Here is a 21571-nt window from a genome sequence, read left to right as displayed (position 1 = left end):
AAAAAAAAAAAAAAAAATTCTAGTTTTGACATTTAGGGGCCTTCATTCCCAAGCTCCTCCATATGTTTGTGATCTGATCGCACCTTACAGACCATCTCGTGCACTGAGGTCTGCGGATCAGAACTTGTTGATGATCCCTCGCACACGGTTCCGAACTAGAGGAGACAGATCCTTCCAGGTTGTTGCTCCCAAACTCTGGAATGAACTTCCATTGTCGCTACGTTCCCTGGACTCTGTGAATTCTTTTAAAAGTCAACTAAAAACTTTATTTTTGCAAAGCATTTTAACTGAAACTACTTTTATTGGGCTTGAGATGATTGTTTTACATGGTTTATGCTTTTTATATTTTATGTTTTTATGTTTTTATATGTGTATGTATACATATTTTAACCTGTGAAGCACGTTGTGACTTTTGTCTGCGAAAGGTGCTATACAAATAAAATTTACTTACTTACTTACTTACTTACATATAGTCTGACGATATCGGGATGTTTTTTGCAGAAATTATATGTTCACTGCAGTTGTCTAAATTTAAAGAAAAGCAAATGTCTGTCACTGTGAAGTTGAGATTGACTTTCTGACTTTTGAAAATTCCTCAAATAAAAAAGTGAGTCTCATAGAAAAGTGAGCTGTGCCTGATCTCAGAAGCTAACCAGGCTTGGGTCTGGTTGGTCCTTGAACGGGGAACCAACTTGGACTAGGGCTATAAGTTATTGCACCCATCTAAAGTGACCAAGTCTGGGTAAATGCACAGGTTTGGGTAGCCTGGCCAAATGACCAAATGTGGCACGATGGGTCCACCCAAAGCTGTGTCTGCAGAACATCATATAATTATCAAAACAGTGGTCAGAAGTGAGGAAAATTTACTAAAATTATGTCCAAGAAAAAAAACGGACAAGGAAAACAGGAGATGACCAAACCACAGCCCTGAGGAACTCAACAACACAGAGTTCATCGTAAATAATTTATCCCACAGCGTGTTGAAGAGCTCTTACTTCGACTGCTATTACATTTGACCCGAAACGCGATGCTGCCAGATCACCACACCTGACGCTCAAGACGTGCCACAGGAAATCTGTACATTGACTTAACAACTGGACGCCCCTGCTTTATCAATTGTGTTTGGTGTGAATGAAGCTTTATAATGTTTCTTTAAAAAAGTGAAAATATCAAAAAAAATACGAGCTGCTTACGAACTTGGTACTGACAGAGAGCCAGTGAGGGGTCAGCAAGGTTTAAACCTTACCAAGCCTTTCCTTAAGACGGTTTAGAGGTGCTCACGACAGTTGCGAACAAACATTTCATTACTTTCACCAAAAAAAAAAAGTTTCTAAAATGTCGCAAAAAGCCGCCTGGCATTCAACAACTCAAGGAATGCACGTTTTTGTTTATGTTTTCCAATATCTTTCCAATACGTTGATAAAGTCATGGTGGATGTTGAGAACTTTGAGAAGAGAATCTCCTTATCTGTTGCCATGAGTGAATCGGTCACAGGAAAACTTTAACCCACATTTTGCCAGAAGTACATGCAGCATTTATTATGAAAACCTTTCTGATTTTCTCAGTAGGAGATTCAAGATGGTGACATTCTGTACTGTGAGAAAACGTCTTGAGCTTTTAAAAATGGTCTGTTGTAACTTAAGTTCTGTCACATAAAAAAGACATTTATTTCGTAATTTGGTCAAAATTCGTCCTCCTAAATGTCACCAAGAGAATAACAATTCTTCTTGCATTTTCCATAATAATTGTGGACTTTATGGGGCAAATGTGGCTGATTTGACTCTAAAGCACAGAAACTCAAATTCTACAAAGGTTAGATTCATCAAAGCCTGTGCAGTGGTGCAGTAAATGTCTCGCCTTTTATTTAGCCTGAAAGTTGAGCCTTGCAGCAGGAGCACAAATGAGTTTTTCCAAAGATTAAAGGGGTATAACTTGCCTTTTTCTTTCATTTTTGTTACTTCCATTTGCTCATCGGTGAAAAACATGCTCGCAAAATGAAAAGATCAGTTGGTTGAAATTGCAGGAAGAGAGATTTCAGCCCACAGAGTGGAGCTTTGGCTCGGCACTGAGTGTCACTCGTCTGGCGAAAGGGCCGGTGATGATAATGGCTTTAAATGTGAACATCAGCCATGGTGATGAAATATCAGGAAAAATCACTTTCTGCCTCTCACAGTTTCATGAATGCTTTTTTTTCTCTCCGTAGGACACTGAGATTATCAACACAGCGATTCTGACCGGTCGCACCGTGGCCATTCCTGTCAAAATGGTCTCCATAGAGATGAATGGAGCAGTGACGGACGTCTCCGCCTTTGTGCAGTGCAAGTCAACAAATGAAGACATTGTAAAGGTACAGTGAGGAGATGTACTTCTACTTGACGTAATCCCCTTTAGCCTTTCACAGCAGCACACACAGAAAGAGCCAAAATAACATTTTGGACTGCTCCAGGTGTAGCCGTGATTTGATTCTTGCTGCAGATAAAATCAGCAGGTATTGATATACTTCTAGGTATAATTCAAAAGGCTTACAAAGGAGCTGTAAAAGCTCCATTAGGGGCTTTCTAGACATGGCACACCTTCTGCTGCGCCAGAGGACACCTTGTCTGCAGAGCTCTGCTTGTCTGTTGTGTTTAGGCGAAATCGCATCAACACTTTCCAGCAAAGTTTTGTAGGAAAATCCATCGGCGAGTTTCCCGGATGCAGAAACGGCACCGGTTGTCTTCCGGCAAAAACAAAAGTTGAGGTCTTGTTTGTTAACTGGCTGAGTGCATGTGGCTGACTGGCTGAGTGCATTTAGTCAGCACAAATAAACAAATAAAGGTAGATTTATGAAGTCGAATTGACTCGTAAAAAGCTCATGGCTTCTCTGGATGCATGGATTAGTGGTCCAGGCTATTTTTGATCCTTAGGACTGATCCTGTTTTTCCTCTCAGGACACCATCCAGACCTCACTACCAAATCTGCGTCCCTGATCGATCCAAGTCGGTTTCTTATTTTGAGAGTTTTGAACACAGAAGCCCAAGACGTGCATTTCCATAAACTTTTCATTTGAATTGGTGTTTGAACGTGTGTTGCAGATGATGTGTGAACGTAACCTAAGATCATCTGAAACACTTAGTCTGTTTAAACCCACCGTTCTCTCACCTGCATTTGAATGTTATTTTTTTTCAAATTTACATCTGCATTATAACTTAAATGGCCTATGCCATGCTATTCTTATGCATTTTATAGTAAACTATATCTACGTATATGATAATTTCCATGTATCCCAAGTATATTAGCTTTGGCACACAAAAGAACAATTTTTAAAAATTAAATATTAGTTATTTCCATGAGTTCTTTTTCAACCTGGAACCAAACCAACTCGATCTCTGAAGCTCTGCCTTTCTGTCCTTGTGGGTGCCGCCCATTTCATGATGTCAACATGGAGTCGGCCTTAGCAGCGTGTCTGCATTTAGCACGCGAAAAAAAACATCTGAACTTTTGCAAAGATGAACGTGCATATAGAATTAAAGCGTTTTTGCCGAACGTTGCTAGCTCCATGGAGAAATTGCGTGTGTATGCTAGCCTGGGGGCGGAGCTGGCAGCAGAGACTCTTCCTGGAAGGGGCTGTTCTTCATTGGTCTACGTCCTCTTGTGAAAACCCGCTCGTTTTGGTGGATTGGGAGGAGCTGGTCTTTAAAGGAATACTCTAAAAACCTTTCTTTTTGTGAGGATTAAATATTATAACAAACTTAAAAGCTCAGAAAGTTATTTTTTAGACGATATAGGCCCTGTAAGCTTTAAATTCATTTTATTTTAACTTTCTCGTAATTGTTTATTTATTAATTGTTCCATCTAATGTTTTTTATAAAGCACTTTGAAATGCGTTTGTCCTTATAATGGGTTATCCAAACAAACTGGCACTAAGTCTATTAGGTAGGTTTGTTTCCTTTCTAACCCCATATTTTGCCTCTGTGGTGCAAAAGCTAAAATAACTCCAGAAACAGCCTACTTTTAAAGTCTTAAACACTTTAAAAGAGCTAAAACGGGCTAAACAACTGTACCTTTTCATGAATGAGTGTTAAAGCTATCAAAAGTTTTAGTTGTCTTTGTGTGTGCCGGTGTTTTAGCCTCAGACGTATGGAAGATCTTTGAATCTGTGAGAACGAAGAGGATGTGCTCCGCATCCCCTCCCTGCAGAGGAGGCTGTCATGGATGTTCAAGCATGTAACCACAGCAACTGCAGTGACTGACAGCGGTTACAGACTCTGTCTGGGTGTTTTCTGTTCCAATGGATTCTTGCTCTACAGGCTCCAGGAGTCCTGACAGTTTCTGCACAGATGAAGAAAAGTTATTTTTATTCAAGTTTCTGGGTTCTGCTTGTTGTGGTGGATTTCCCAAGCAGGAGCAGAACTTCTTCTCTGAACTGCAGCTTTTTCTTTGCAGACCATGTGACATGTTTGTAATATGCTCCTGCTGCAGAAAGTCAGTGAGGTCAACCCGTTGAGTTTAAAAGCAAATAGACTAATGAGTTACAGGACACCTTCACACAATGGCGGTGTGTCAGTTTAATACACAATCAGTGGTATATTAACATACATGATGGATGATAGATGGATAACTCCTTAACAGTTCATTTTTATTTTGATATAATTTGATTGTTTTGTACAATTTAAAGAAAATAAAAGATTATAGGAAAGAAAAGTAAATACAGTGATTAAATACAGGATGAGGCAAAAACCCCAAAGGTCTTATTTAAAGCCTCCAACTAATACATTTGCTCAAAGTTTATAGAGAACTCAGAAGTACAGACATCTATATTAAAAAAAATATATGTATTTAGATAAGTAACGAGTCACATTAAGCGTGATTTAAAAAAAAAACATTCAATAGAAACATAAAACAATGATTCCGCAACTTTCAATAAATATATATATAGAAACGCCACATTATTGGGTTGAAATGGGACAGCGTGCTGGCCTTTTATACATTACTTTATTTATCATGTAATATACAATATCTAACTTTTCCTAATACATTAAGTAGAATTCTAAACCATTTCATAAGAACAAAGACATCCTGATGGGGCATATGGAGAAAACCAAACGACTCCGTAAAAGTGTTGACCCAAGCTGGAGTGTCTGGCTCGATGGCGATGTATCTGTGGAACCAAGTCGTATTGTAATCAACTTGTCAGGCTCATTATCGCCTTCCACTTTTGTTCCCCAAAATGGATTTCTTCTGCTTAAAGAATAATGGATGTGTTCTATCTGACCATCTCCACCAGTCAGACTAATGAAATCTTTTTCTGCCATTTTGCCACTCCTGAAGGTCAAGTGAGGCACACTTGATTGCAGACTTTACAGACTGCCACCACCGAGCCGCAACCGTCAAACTACCTGCTCCTTTTAAAAGAGCAGAATATGTCCAGTATATTTTCACTGATATACTGACACAACCCTGCGTTTAACAGCTCCACACGCCGCCCGCCACCTTGTACATCACTCTGTACCAGTTATCAGAGTCAGACGCCTGAAGGAGTGCAAATGAAATAATTAATTAGGTTGGTAACAGATTTGAGATCAATATGTTTCCTGTATAGACTTGTTTTTTAAGGAGGAGGTGGGAGTGGAGTTATGCTGCTTTGTATTGCAGTGTCAATACAAAAGAGCAGGTGTTGCATTGAGATGGTCGGCATCAGCATGTCGTTTATCATTTTTCATGATCCATTAAAGACAAGGCGCCGGGCCGTGTAATATTGAGTGGGCTTGCTTCGCCGATCCCGCCATCGAACGTTCTCGGCTAATTTAAAATGAGCCCTTCAAGCTCAGGAAATACATGAGTCATGACAGTTCAATAAAAGCAGCCCCAGAATGCAGAATGAAAGAGCCGCAGCCAGTCTGGATTTGTTGCAGCTGTTTGCACCAAACAAAATGGTTCTGCTCTTCTATTCCCTTGGAAGGTAAAACTGTTGGTTGTCCTCTTTTGATAAACCCAACAACGTTTACTGTAATAAAATGAAACAGACTTCAAACCAGCAACTATGCCAAGATGAAGACTGAGCTCAGCACATTTCCTGGAGTTTGCTTTGTCCATCTTAACCATGTTTCAAGACAATAATCGTGTGGGACAAAGTAAAGTTTACTTAAGTCTGTCTCCTTCAAGCTGTTACTCCCTCTCCACAGAGGAATCAGCCACATTGGTTTGGTTAATCTGTTTTTTTTATGGTCATTCACATCTTGTGTGGTGAGTCGAAGGTCCTTCAGATGTTGCTGCTCAGCATCTCTCATCGTTTCTCATTTTGACCTCGACTACGTCGTCCACACACCTCTGCCTCCTTTGTTTGGCCTGCTGGCCATCTTCTTTTTGAAGAACACGTCCATACAACTCCAACTCTCCAACGTATTTCCTCATTTTGTTTCTTTTCTTTCAATGTGACTCCGAGAATCCATCCTAACGTCCTCATTTCCGTTCTTTTGACCAGTTCCTCTTCCATGCTGTCCCCCTCTGGACTGTACATCAGGACAGGCCTTAACATCCTCTTATACACCTTACCTTTTACAATAACTGGCATCCGAATAGTGTCTGGCATCTGGCATCTGAATAGTATGTTCATAGTACACCTATCTGTATATCGTGCTTATAGTATTAATATCTGTAAATTATGTCCATAATACTTACCTGTATAGTTATTGTACATACTATAGACCTTTATTCTGTACTTACTGCTTATTGCACTTCTGGTTAGATGCTAACTGCATTTCGTTGTCTTGTACCTACATGTGCAGTGACAATAAAGTTGAATCTAATCGAATCTAATCTAATCCGTCTATCAGACCAGTTGAAGCACTTTTTCCCTGCTGCCTTTCCTTTGGCTTTCACATCCATGTCACGACCTCCCTTCCAGTTGATCATTGATCCCAAATAGTTAAATACCAGCACCTGCTTCACTTCTCCATCAGTGATGGCCAAAGTTTCATCCTTCTTGGAGCAGACTGTTGTCTTTAATCTGTGGAGGTTTAATGACGTCTATCGATCATTCTGGAGGCAAACGTGCTACCAAGTGTCAGAAAGCCTGGTCTCGCACTTCCAACAGAAAAACAGTCCAAACACCTGAAGACACCTCAGAATAACTGGAAGGATCGGATTGTTCCTCCATGAATCCTGATTCTGAGTTCTGCGGAACGGAAACATGGAGAAGATCACGAAGCGACTAGAACACCTGCTCACAGGGGGCGTATTTGTGGAAATCATTTGATTTGAAAAAAAAAAGAAATAAATTGTAATCAATTTGTTTGCCTTTCAGTACAATTTTCTTAACTAAACGTTGTGTGCGTTGATTTCTCTCACTCGTGGATTTTCTTTTTCATTGACGGAGGGATGGCAGAATGTTTTCCTCGGTTGAGCATGTTTTTGCAAAAACTGCTGAGACTAAAAGCAGGAGAAAAGCTGCTGCTTCTTCTGCACATGGAATTAATACAAATAATAGTTTGACTTTTTCTGAGTAAAGACATATTTTACATTTTTTATTTGGATATTCGCCAGCCCACAGGCTTCAGGAGTAAAAATAGGTGTGAGGCTGTCATTTTTCCTTATCGTCATCTTTTATTTGCGTCGCTGTTTCTTCTTCGGAAATAACCTAGCTTTGCGGTCCATGAAGGGCTTAGCGGACAGGACAGTCGTTCGCTCGGTCGAGTCTGTGTGTCATGTAGTTGTAAGGGCAGGGGTTAGGATAAATGTGTGACAGACGTGCATTAGGGGGTAGAGGGTATTTGCCAACCGTCGTGGACATCAAGGCGCCCTCCTCTCCAATGATCATCGCCCTCTGGAGCGTCATGACTCATGGGAGGCATCTGAAGCCACAGAAAAGGCCCTGCGTCTGTACATGGCGTCTCATGATTGCAGACATCGTGCACGCATACAGTACCTTGCTGAAGGCTCGTTCCTGCATGCTTCACTTCCATGTCTGTGTGACACATTTACCTTTAGTGCAAATCCAAATTTAGCATTGGGAAGAAAGATAAAACAGAAGATATAAGGAAAATGGGAGCGTACACATTCCTGCAGCGCTTTAAAAACCTCCTGAAGGAATCTGACCATGCAGATTAATTAGGACTCTTTTGACCCATTTTGGCCAATTTTCAAGATTTCGAAGCGGAATCTACAGAAGTAAATAATATTACTGATTGTAGGACGTCACTTCAGAGGATTTCTTGGATGGTTAATATTCTCTTCGGATGCAGATTGCGAGCATTTAGAAGATGTCCAAAGATTGTCAAGAAGAGCTCAGAACAACTATGCTAGGAGGCACTTCCAGTGGGATCATGCATTTAGCATAGACTGTATAGAAAACTGGAGGCGAGTGTGAGGTCACCCAAAAAAATTATTACTTCCAGCTCCAACCAAATGAAATCAATTTAGTCATCATTTTTGGCGACATCATTAGTAGCCAGTTGGTAACCAAGTTGGTCTGGGTCAACGTCTCCATGGCAACAACTCTCGCCAGTCAGAAGTGAGTGTTTCAGAAGTCTATATCCCTACCACTTGAAAGCAGACCACAAAGAGTCTGAGGTTTTGAACGTTGGATGTGGGGGCCAGCAAGTTCCGCCTTCTTTTATTGAGACATCTGATTGGTCAGTTTACAACTGGAATGACTGTAAAAAGTGGAGCAGAACAACTGGACCCAGACGGCCACCATAGCTGCTTGTCATGTGATGTAAACAGAGTAGGAATGAAGGAACCGATGAGCCGTGGACAAATATAAATCAACGATTGTTGTGTTATCAAACAGAAAAAAGGGTCCAACTGTTAATTTCTTAGAATATTTATTTTCACTTACAGTGGCTGAAAACACTTCTTACATGCTTTTCTGCGTCTCGTTATCCGTCAGGGGTCTGGCGCTGCTGGGACGTCACCCGAAAAGCCATCTTGTAACTTCCATAACAGAATTCTCTCAAAACAATGATGAGACACAGAAACTCATTGACATGTGGAGCGATGAATGCAGGCTCATTAACAGAACTGTTAAGGTGATACACGTTGCTTTTCATCATTTTCCAGACAATCTATATGTTATAAACACTCATCAGCGTAACTTCATAGCCGACGTTGTCTTGGCAACCGCCTTGCAGTGTGACTCAGCCAAAGTAAAAAGTGTTAAACCTGACGCTGACACAGACGTTTAAAATTGGTCAGTGAAATGTAGAGTCTGAATCTGTGAACTTTCCCGACAAGGACTGCAATGCACAGGACTTCCATCATTTCTGTCTCCGATAGCTTAGCCCCGCCCTCATAATTCCATGGCAACGAGTGAAGAGATCTTTAGTCATGATTTTGTTTACAAGACTTAGTTCAAATGTCAGAAGTCTGCTTGACGGCCGTCTGACTACAGACCAAGCTTCAGGACTTAGTCTGGACCAAACGATGTTCCCGGTCTGAGTACACCCTCAATTCTAGTTCAAACTGAACTCCACAAAGTTAGTTCTGCAGCTGTAATGGATCTGACAAACATCAAAAACTGACATCTCATTACATTACTTTTTCTTTAACACATTCACACAAAAAAGTCTAAATTCCCAGCTTCCCAGAGCTGCAGATGATTGTCCCTCTCATCATCATCCCCATCATCACCATCAATCATACTATCAACAGTCACAAGGGAGCGGGCTCATTTAGTCGGCAGAGCTAAATGAACTCCTCGTTTGAACACCGCTTCATTCAGGTCTCAGTCCCGGCGTCATCAGCGAGGATTCAACGCATGCATTTCACCCAAATGGACTTTCTGTCCAACAAACTGTTGCGGTAATTCATTCCAGGACAAATTTCCACCTGATAATAAACTCTGAGACAATTGTTTGAAAACACAGCACTGAGGGGTTTGACACTGAAGCATGGGGGAGACGCCTGCTGCGCTGGCTGTGTTTGCCGTCTGCAGAGATGTGTGTGAGAGCGGACAGCGTGGCCTGCTGGAGCAGACGCTGCATAAAACAGCAGGGGCCAGATGCAAAGAACTCGTGACTGAAGGTTCAAATGTACACATGCATTAGTGCAGACTTTAGCTATCCTCCCTTTTGTACGTTCATGACCTCGTTTCCCTCTGTTTTCCCCCATTTCTCACCCATTGAAGACCACACCCCTGTAATTAGTCATTTGCATGCACAAACATTGCTGGAGCCATGCCTGCATTAACACAAGGAAAAAGCAGCAGCAGAGGATCTAGGTAATTGGATTGCATCAAAATTCTGCACAAAGGTAGAAAACGAAAATTGTCTTCCTTTAGTGGAACCACAGAAGGCGGAAAGAGGTAAAATGTACGCAGATAACTGGACAGATGCTTTGTGAGTTCAGAGCAAAGACCTTGCAGAGGTTGCAAACAAGAGGCTGTGAAGTGCACTAACAAGGACGGCATCTGGGCTATTCTTCCGCCCTGTAGGAACCTTTACCACACACGGGTCAAGCAGCTTTGTGTGGAGATGAAGAAAAAGGTTGTTGTTTTTTTTGTTTTTTAAAAAACCCTGAAAATCTCAAATCTTTGCACCAAAATACCGTTTGTAGTCCTTTGATGCAGCCTCACTGAAATAAGTAAAAAAAGCACCTCTTTACGCTGATCACATTGTAGAGCGAGACCCTGGATTAGAATCTGTTTGTTTTCCGTGTGCTGTGCTTTAAGGTTAGTCCGTAGCTTTTGCTTCCATGAGATGTGGCCATGGCAACCTTTCCTGCTGCACGTCAAGACCAGCCGCTGAAGCTGCAGAATCCACAGGGACCGTCCCTCATCAGCACTCGACCAAACGCCGGGAAAATATCAAGGCTGAAATGAGATTTTCTTTCCAGTTTTGAATCAAAGGCCTGCTGATTTTTCTTTGAATTTCATGAATACATTTTCCCGTGTCTTCATTTACGTTTCTATAGGCTGTAGAGGTCTTTGGGAGCACAGGAAACACTTTTAGTACTTGGGTGTTGGGATTTTTTTAACACTGTAGCGGTGTTGTTCAAAGCAGGTCTGGAAAGTTGTGAGTGGGCTGGATGATAAAAAAAAATAGATGGTTTGTTCTTAAGCGGATGTGATGAGAGCTTATCTGTTCTTTATGCATGAAATCAAGGTTCACAATTAACATTTGATGCATGAACGATAGATTTAGCAGCCGTTCACAAAGGGAATTTTGTGGCAACAATGCAATAAAGTGGAGCCGGAGGCGTTTAGCACAAAAAGGACAGAAGCTGCAGCTTTTTACTGAGAAAATCAACTCAGTTAATGTTATGGAAGACATGCACGAAAGGCTCCTGGGTTTGTTCACCTTTGTCAACCTCAGCAGTCTGTTCTTTCTGCGCCGAGACCAAACCGGGGCAGCGCTTGTCCTGACGATCTGTCTCCTCCCAGGCAATCTGCTGGCACCACGGTGGGTGCCACAGCGCATTAGCAACAGAGCGCCGGCATGTGGTGCCTCAGTGTGCGAAAGCCCTCCTCGCAGAGCCCCCACAGGACCACTGATACCCCGAGTCTCAAACAGCTTTTGACTTGTAATTAGTCAGCCAGGTTTATCAGCGGCCGTAGCTCCAGGAGATGAAGCGGCGCTGCAACTGCAGCAGGTTTCCGTGTGCTTGTGTGGCTTCAGAGTCGACAGGAGTTCATCGAGGTGCGTGTTATGAACTCCACACGCTGCAGTCCCTGCTGTGATCAATCAGAGGTGGCCGGGGTTGTTGTGCTGACTGCCCTCTTTCCAACTCGGATCATAAAGACACGATAACGCATCAGCAAACAGAGGAAAATGCTCACAAAAGCGGGATTTTCTAACCTGTGCAGTCAATTCCTGCAGAACTGTATTTGCTTCAACCAAAGGGAGAGTGTTTGCAGTGTGACCCACCCCCCCATCTGGCCTGTCTGCATGTGGGGAATTATATTACCCAGACCTCCTCCTGGTTATGATGAATCCCCAGCCCTGAGAAGATCGGCCCGCCCGACCTCCATTTGCAGGAGATTAGATCCTCTGATTACAATGCCAGCCACCTCCCAACACCAGATAAATCTTCAATGGGAGCCCAAAAGCAAAGCCCTCCAGATCCATTGCACTTAATAATTTAGTGTGCTGGGGGACAGGTATTTATGATAATTCAGATGGAGCTGGAGATTTTCGAGTTGATGGGAAAGTTAAAGAATGGATTCAAGTTAATTTTAGAAGAGTCCATATATTGACTTCTTTCTCTGTGTCACAAATTAAATAACATTATATTAGCAAACTACTCTGGGAAAGGTGAATATGTTTATTTATGAGACAAAGGTCTTACGAGCAAAGTTCATGTGAAATGTCAGCAGGAAGACGTGTTGGCCTAAAAGCTTTTTTTGCCATATTACGTGCGCTTTTCCATTGATCATTATGGGATTGTGCAGCAGAGCCGGTGTGTCTGGATGTGGTTGGAATGCCTAATTAGCACTCAACATGCCTAACAAACACAGAGTTACTTGGAAACACTAATTTGACTGCATAAAGGATGCAAATGAGATTAGAGACGAGCCCCCACAGCCAGAGAGCGTTTTGTTTACGGCACTTGTTTTTAGGATTTGTGCCACCAAGGATGGAGAGCCTGTGGGTTCGGATTCTGACCCAAAACAACAGCCGATTCTCACAGATTTGTTCCATGTTTTGTTTTTAAGGCTGACAAAGCAGCTGATACTTCCTGGTTGAATAAGGATCTGCAGATTCTTTACAGCGTCTTGTGTGTGTCGATTCAATTTTATTTCCATCGCCCAAATTCACAACAACCGTCATCTCAATGGGCTTCGTACCGGTAATTGTAAAGTAAACATACAATCAAAAAGGATCATAAATGCAGAGAATTCAAAAGGAGAATACTAAACTTTAACTAAACAGACTAAACTAAACTGGCATCCCTGCCCCCTTAGACCCTCCTTCTCGGTAAGGAAAAACTCCTAATATCCGGATTCTGGAAAAAACAAAGAAACCTCAGGGGTGTCCACATGAAGGAGGGATCCTCCCCCAGGACGGACAGGCGATGTACCAGAACTCTTAGAGAAGAATTAACTTATCTAACTCTACAACTACATATTTAAAGTCTAACTGTGATAGCTGTGTTCAGCTGAATCACTGGTGTAAAGAAAGGGTTGTGCTGTTCCAAAAAAAGTTTTCAAGGACTGATAACAATTTTTTAAAATGGTGTATGTCGATTGCATGGAGGAACGCAAAGATAAGGACAAATTCTTGGATCTTTCTTGTGCCGAATGACTGTCTAGTTCCAGCTGCACTTGTTCATCATTAAAGGAAATCCAAACTTCTGTCATATTTAAGCCAACCTCATATTTACTTTGCTAACTTCTTAGTGTTTTTCCGCCAAAAAGATCATCTGCCACCAGCAAATGTGACTTCATCCATGATGGTCTGTGACGTCTCACTCCGATCTTCCCCCAGGTTTCCATGAACTGCGACTATGTGTTTGTGAACGGGAAGGAGACGCGCGGTTCCATGAACGCCAGGGTCATCTTCAGCTACGAGCACCTGAGCGCGCCGCTGGAACTGACCGTCTGGGTGCCCAAGCTCCCCCTGCAGGTGGAACTTTCCGACAGCAACCTGAGCTTCATCAAGGGCTGGAGGGTTCCCATCCTGCCCGACCGAAGGTACGTCTGCTCCATGTGTCCACCACGTGTCCAGGATTTTCACTGCAACAGAGAGAAAGTAGTTCTGAAAGGCAAAACCTCTGCATAAATACTTTAACAATCAGAAAATAACATGCAAAAAAAAAAAACTCACATCAAACAAATCAAGAAAAAAAGCTAAAGTTAATGATATATTTAATGCATTTTTCTTTAAGCCTGAATGCTTAAAGGAGTCCCTGAGAAAAACGTCTGAGGTTGTTTTAGTAAAGTAATCAGATTTCTTAACGAAAGCGTTTAGCTTTAGGATTTTTGAACTGGACTACTTTATTAGTCCAGAAATTAAAATAAGTCTAATGCTTTATTTTTAAAAGAAAAAAGTTCAAAATTGCATTTATTGATCATAGGTAACCCTTGTGCTGTCCTAGGCACTTTAACATTGGGAGTTGGGTCATCTAAGATAGCACAAGGGTTGAAAAAAAGTCCCTCAGTCATTCACTTTGCCAAATGTGTCCTTCCTGGCAAAGATTTTGGACACTTTTGGACCCATGAATGTGTTGGTACACCTCAACTTCCTTCATTGTGAGATTTATCTCGTGTTTAGGATCATTATTTAAAATTTTCACTCTCTTCATTTATGGCTCTGAAAGCCTCGTGATGTCGTAGGTGTAACTTTAAAAGCACTGAAGGATCTGCATCACCTACACCTCCGTGATCTTCTCAGTAACTAGCTCTCTTAGAGATTGTTTGTGAAAGAAAACGTTTTTTGATTAAGATCCACACTGGGGGTTCTCAGCTGTTACCATCCTTTCGTTATTCCAGAACCTCCTGAAACTATAAAATAAACCTTTGATTGTGCGAGGGTGAAGCTTTAGTGTCATACTCCACAGCTTCCTTAGAGAATGATATAATATTTTTACTGTGAAGGTCACAGAGACAACGGTTCCTTACACGTGAACGTTTGCTTCACTGGAGGCGTCTGAAACCTCTGTGCTTCCTTTTTTTCATCCAAACCCTCAGGCGAAGGGAGCAGAGCCAGAAATCATCCAGGATGTATTTTAGATCTCTTATTTTGGTACATGATCACCACAAGACTCATTAGCTGAAGTGCATGGAGCTCTGCAGTCTTCCACATTAGTCCTCCAGCCTCCTCTCTGTTATCCAGGATTTTACGGGTAGTTGCCTGTTTTGGTCCAATTAGACGCTCTGCCTCAGGTACGAGCGGAAATGTTCTCCGTGAAACGAAGCACTCGAGTGCAAATTGAGCTACAGGCTTGTCGTGTGTTCATCATCCCCATCTGAAACTAATTCCTACAAAAAGTCTTTGTTTGACTGCGAGTTCAGAGAGCAAAGCTTTCCAGGATGAGTGTTTGTTTGCGTTCACGTAATAAGGTTGTCAGACTTTAGTAAAAAGGAGCTAATTCTGGAAGTTTTCCAACCAGCCCACTCTTTGTGTTTGACTGGAACTCACAGATTTGTTTAATTTATTTATTCAAAAACCTTGGTTGGTCTTTTCCATTGTTTCCCTATCATTGAAGCTCCTACAGGTTTTCAAACAAGAAATCTGGAAAAAACTGAGTGGACTTGCACCAGAGGGAAGCAAAGACAGGAGTCCAATCAAGAAAAAGTTGTAATGTCAAGAAGCCCGTCCTTATTAAAGCATCCCTGTTGAGGGTGGAGCGTTCACAAACGCCCAAAAGAGGGGCATTAACGTACAAGGGGGTGGCTGTGAGCGTGGTGAGCTCCTAAAAGTGGCGTTTCCCCATTGTTCCTGCATTTTTTACTAGAATGTTGCGAAATTTAAATACAGGAATTAAGCAGAAGAAGCTAATATGACAAACAAAAATGAAGGTATTAGGAATTGGAGCATGGTTAGCAAAAAAAAAAAAAAAAACGTTGCCAAGGAAATTCCAAAATGTACCTTTGCAGATTCTTCTAAAAATTACGTAGACCTCTTTGTCACCCTCAGGCAACCAAAATATTTATTGGTTGCTATGGAGATAAAACCAACAGAAGAGTTGGAAAAAGTGTTTTTTTTTCTTGAGTTTGTCATATGCAGCTCTGACCAAAATGGCAGGGGCAGAAGAGGGGAGAGTAAGGGGCATCCACTCAGCCAGGGGAGTGTGGCGAGGGTAATGGGAGTGTGGCGAGGGTGGGGACACTCACAACTTTAAGTTTATTTAGTTTCCTGCATTTCAGATCAAAGGGATCCAACCGTTTTTGTCTTTTTCTCTGTTTGTTTTGGATGTCAGTGAAATTTCTTTGTTTCTCCTGTTATGTTTTATGTGTCTTCATGTTCTGTTAAGCAGTAATTTTTCAATCATACAATTTTTCTTTTTTTCTTTTATCAAACGTAGAAGCAGCTTAGTTTCTATGGAAGACCCATAATAGAAACGGTAATCAGAGATTCTCGTGAGCCGCTTGCGTTGCTGTGATTTCCACACAGCAAGCCATGAGGAATGTATTTCAGTGCAGGTGGAGCTTTCCTCTCTGTCATTTGGATTTACAGCCAATGTTGGTCTCCACGTCACGACGGCGCTGCTTCACCAACAAACCGCTGAAGCTGCTGATGCTGATGAGAAAGGCTGTCCCACAGGCGGCTGCAGTCACACTTTAGCACTGCTTTGTTTTGAACGGCATCTCCACCAAACAGTCCAGAGGTGCGGGTTCTGTCAGGCACTGAAGCTGCAGCTTTGGCTCCTGATTTCATGGGAAGCAGATTAATTCTTGCCTCTGTTTGCATTTTGTGATTGATCGGTTCAGTTGCATATGTTCAGTTTTGAGAAAACAGCTCACACTCGTTTAATAGGAGATGTACTCGTGCATGAATAACCATGCATTCAGGCAGAAATATGCACGCCTGGCACATTTAACATGAGAACATGAAGCTTGTAAATGCAGAGGGTGCAGAAAAGTTAGTAAATTATCAGTGTGAAATGGATTTTTCTCTGTTCATATCAGCTGTTTTGGTATGTTGAAAAACAGAAGGTTTGCTGTTGTTTCTTTAGCCTTTTATTTGAGGTCACATGAAATATTTTACAATGTCTTGGTAACTTTCTAAAAATAAAGAAAAAAATAATTTTACAGCATGGGAGCCTATATCATGATAAAACTGCCGCCGTGCTGGAACAATTTATTCAAAGATTTACGGTGACAGTAGTTAAGCGAGTTTGTAATAATTTTTGCTTGCTTTGATAACCAAAAAGGAAAGGTTGGAAGTGGTAACCCTTTTGTTAAACTCAGTATTTGACCCCAGAGGGAGACATTTTTTTTATTTATCCTCTATTTTGATATTTAATTATCTTCTTTTTATTTTATTTATTTTTTTGGCTACATTTTTTCCTGTTACCCAATGTAAGCAATTAAAAAATTGTCGGATTTATCTTACAACACCAGAAGATAATAGTTTGTAGCAGGCGTGTGGTTTTGCTGATGATGGTCTAAATTCAGCAGGTGTAGTTGAGTTGTGGCTTCAGTTTGTCCCATATATGTCTCTACGCTTCTTCATAACTTCAGATTAGAAAAACTGCATTAGTATGCGCTACAAAAACAGAGAATTTTGGGGCCCTGAGTTCCTCATGTCAACATTTTACATTTAAACTATCCTCAGTTGTAAATTTCCCAGTCCAAACTTTTCCACCTTGAATATAAAATCATAAAAGTGACATTAGGTGTCGTTTCTCAGACATCAGCTCGTTGTGGAGCTCCCAGCTCCGTCAAGTCTGTACTTTGAATGTACTTGGATTTCTCTGTAACTTCAGTGCGAGCCTGTCTCCAGGATTCCTGGCGCCTCCTGGACTTCCCATCCACACGGACATAAAAGCTGAGCTTGACGGTTTTTTGCGGACCCAGGAGTTTGGCGCACAGAAGAACGCGGGTTTGTCAGGAGCAGACATCTCAGATGTGCCGGCAGCCAAGAGGCTGGTGATGCTGACTGCTGGAGCTGTCTCCCGACTTGAAGCAGCTAAAATGGTTTCATGCTCGTTTCACAGGCGAACACCTGAATCTCTTTTGCTTCCCAGTGCGTGTATTTTGGTATTTTGCTTTTATAAGAAAAAGGCTTTGAGGAAGTTTGGCGAAAACATCACGCTTCTCCAATGAGGCATCCTCGAGTTCTAACACGAGAAAGCAAAGAGATGGCTTAATTAGAATAACTCTAAAGATAATAATATTATATTATATTATATTATATATATATATTATATATTAAGATAATTTTATTTACAGACAGCTTTTATAGTTTTTCGACGATCATTTGAACTTAAAAAGTATAAAACTGAAAATGATGAAGGTTGCAAGAGTATTTTTTTTTTCAATAAACCATCAGAGGCCGATTGTGTAAAGAAGAAATAAGCATATTTTTAACTAATCCAAAAGTGCAGCCATGAAGCATGTTACTCCCCCAAAATTTAAATCTCCTTAGGGAAAAGAAATTAAAGACTAAAAACTTTTCTTTTTCCAGCCAAAATGATCTTAAAAGCGTCAAACATATGCTAGGGTATGTAGAAGAATCTGTCCCACAGTTGTTGTTTTTTTGGACCATTCCAAATGAGACGATCATACAAAACATTCCGATAAACTCAGACACGGAAAGGTCGTACTCAGTAGGGTATACATGACAAAGATTAGATATGTCAAAATGTGCTTTAAACCTTGAAGGTATGTGAGTTTTGGCTCTGTTTTTCATTAAACTTTAATAATTTGTCTTTTTTTGTGTGTGTCAGTTGAACCGAACGTCTGCCAAAAGTCTGTCTTCAGGAAGGTCAAACTTTGCTCCACGCAGACGTCAGATGGGCAGAGACGTCACAGGCCGAGGATTTTCTAGAAATCCCTTTTGACAGACGCCAGCACCAACAATAGCAGCGATGGGAGGCAGCAGGCTGCTTCTGTCCTGACCTCCTCTACGGTCACCGCTGTGACGTTTGAGATGAGGCTCTGAAATGTGACTCAAAAACAAAAAGCAAGATCTGACATTTGAGATGATGCTTCTTTAGTCCACTTGCAAACATTCCAGTGAGACCTAATCGATCACTTTGATCTGATTTTAGAAGAAACGATTGATGATTCCTCTGAAACTTTACCGTCTTCTTTTCTCCACCCCTATAAGTTTTAATGAAACCCTTCTCTGCAGAAGATTTCCATTGTTCACTGCCCACATTATCCTCTAAAAAGAGCAAAGACGGGCTAATCAGGCAAGCAGCCAATGCGCAGCGGAGCTTCAGTTGGTACGCTTCTATCAGAGACTCTAACAAGAACGGACAATTTTCTTCTGGCGAGTAAAAATATCTGCCGTATTTTCAGGTCCAGTTGGCAAACTTGAAGTGACTGGAGCCAAGTTCCCTTTCAGGACGCGCTGAGTCTATTTTCTTACTGGGTCTTTGTGAGTCACTGAGTTTGCAGATTTGGTGTTACCTGAAAAGCTAACGGATGTACCTTATTTTAGCATAGCAGCCGCTCCACGTTACACAGCTGCAGCCTCACAGGGAGCTCAGATCAGAGAGGAAATCTGAGTTTTTCTGGGATCAGTTTTTACCTAAAACCTGAGGGAAGCGTCTTTTGATTAGTCTTATTCTGTTTTGGTTTAGGGAAAGCCTGAAAAGACCTCCACGACCTTTCGGTCCTCGTTCGTTTGTAGTTTTCTGTGCATAGTCCTGATTGTAGTTTGTAGACTTTTTAGACTTAAAATACCCAATAAAGCAGCTAACACCTTAGACAGATACCCAGGATTAGAATGTTTTTTTCCTTGAGTTTGTGCGATAGTGGAAGTTTTTGGAGAAAAGACAGCATGTACTACCTTAACATTTAGCACAATAGTTAATGGCACATTTTCATCTTGACCACAGAAGTTTTGCTTCGGAAATGAATGGACATTTGTCATGAGTAAGGTTCCTAACCGGTTCAAAAGCCCTGTTGGTGTTTTTACATTGATGCTGAGGCAACGCAGTCTTTTCTCATCAAAAGAATTGATTAGATCAGTTTTTAAAAATGAAAGAAAGGGTTAGTTTTGTACTTTGGCAAAACCAATTTTTCCATGTGGATGTAATAAAAAATCTAGCAAGTCACACTGATTTTTTTTTTATTTGCATAATGGTGAAGAAAATGCGATTTGGTCAATATTTTGTAATGTCACCTTGTTTTGAACGACAGAGGTCAAAGGTTTCCTGTAGGTCTATGGACGGTTCCCACACACGGTAGAAGCTATTTTGGTCCATTCCTCCTTGTAGATCTTCTCCAGAGCTGTGATGTTTCAACTCCATCCACAGATTCTCTGTTAGACTGAGGTCCAGAGACTGGCTGGAACCTAAAAGGCTTTTTATGTTGCCACTCCTTGTTGCCATGGTGATGTGTTTGGGATCGTTGTTCTGCTGGATGATTCAGCCATGTTTCATCTTCAATGTTCCCACTGATGGAAGGAGATTTTTGTCCAAAATCTCTCCATACATGGACCCATTCAACCTTTCCTTCATACCGATCAGTGGTTCTGTCTCTTCTGGAGAAGCTCTGCCCCATACCATAATGTTTCCACCCCTGTGCTTCACAGTGGGTTTGGAGTTCTTCACCATTCTTCTCCTCCAAAGTGAGTAGCGTAGATACCAAAAGGTTCCATGTTGGTCTCTGTCTTATTCTGAAACATCCAGAGCTTTAGAAAGTCCTGGATATGTCCTGGCTTAAGCAGCAAGATCTTTGAGTACTGCAGGATTTGGCAATGCTGTGTCTTTTCACAGTGACCTTTATTACTGTGGTCCCAGCTCTCTTCAGGTCTTTGACCAGTTCCTCTGCTCTTGGTAGTCCTGGGCTGTTTCCTCGCTGTTCTCAGGATTGGTGAAGTCTTGTATGGAGCTCCAGCTGGAGGGAGATGGGCAGAGATCTTCTTCCATTTTCCAATAATTGCTCCCACAGTTGATCTCTTTCATCCAAGCTGCTTGCTTATTGTAGATTGGTTCATCCCAGTCTGGTTCAGGTCTACAGGCTTGTCCCTGGTGTCCTTTGACAGCTCTTTGGTCTTGGTCCTGGTGGAGAGGCTGCAGTCTGACTGTTTAAGGATGAGGACAAGGATGAGGTGTCTTTTATCCAGACAACCAGTTCAAACAGAGAACATTTAGACAAGAAGCAGGAACAGAATTCTCGATTGTTTGTAGGAGATAGTTGCTCATTTTCTGCTTAACAAATGAATTCTTTGAAAATTATACAATGGGATGTGCTGGATTCTTGTATCGAATTCTGCCACTCATAGTTGAAGTCTTTCTATCATGAACGTCGCAGCCCAAACTCGCTTTTTGGGGGGATAAAAAACTTGCAGAATCAGAGACTCCCAAATACTTTCTTTGCCCCTCTGTATGCTTTCTATCGGCTCTCTCAAAAAAAAAATCAATCTGGAGCGGATCGATGGCGCTGAACGCGGCTTCTGGGAGCTTCGGGGATGTTTGTGCTGCAGACAGTGTTCTGACTGATGAAAATGGTTTTTATTTGAAGTGACATTGTTTTCAAGCTGCTCGGGTCTGCTTCAGCCCTGGGTTGGACCAGGGCCTGAGAATGAGAACACTAACATCCCCTTCAATCAAGTCAACTAATATTGATATCTCACTAAAACTCCACCCACCTAACCACAACATTTATTTATCAATATATTAAAATGAAGCATCTTTAAAATAACTGTTCAAATTGATTGAATCTCAAATGCTGAAGTGATGAATTCATTATTTCACTGTGTGAGGTATTGATCTAACAACCTCCTCTTACTGCTGTATAAATAACCTCTAAAGTAATGAGGAATGGATGTACTTTAATGCTCAGTTAAGGTCTGAGCAGCCTGAAGAGTTGTCCTTTGGAATAACGAAGAACTAAAACAAAAAAACGTTTTTAAAAAGCTAATTTTAGCACAAATGATAAGAAATGATCAAAAGTTTCTTTGTAATGTTAGAGACATAGTAGATAAAAAAGAAACAAATCTAGATTATTGAAGATCTCAAAGGAAATAGATTTTAA

The 21571-nt window shown here is 41.3% G+C and overlaps 1 protein-coding gene across 2 annotated transcripts in view; it reads left to right on the top strand.

The window, feature by feature from the left end:
* The window catches only part of tmem132e (transmembrane protein 132E), a 476675-nt gene that overhangs the window by 421881 nt on the left and 33223 nt on the right, over window positions 1-21571 (top strand). For both annotated transcript variants that reach the window (XM_023962717.2, XM_023962716.2), the window contains exons 5-6: window positions 2204-2347; window positions 13404-13609. In XM_023962717.2, coding sequence (XP_023818485.1) covers window positions 2204-2347; window positions 13404-13609 — 350 coding nt within the window. The remainder of the gene's footprint in view (window positions 1-2203; window positions 2348-13403; window positions 13610-21571) is intronic.

The sequence above is a fragment of the Oryzias latipes genome, chromosome 14, assembly GCF_053564925.1.
Source record: "Oryzias latipes strain Hd-rR chromosome 14, Olatipes_Hd-rR_3.1".
NCBI lineage: Eukaryota > Metazoa > Chordata > Actinopteri > Beloniformes > Adrianichthyidae > Oryzias > Oryzias latipes.
The sequence above is the reverse complement of the archived record's forward strand: the minus strand, read 5'-3'. Positions and strand labels throughout refer to the sequence as shown.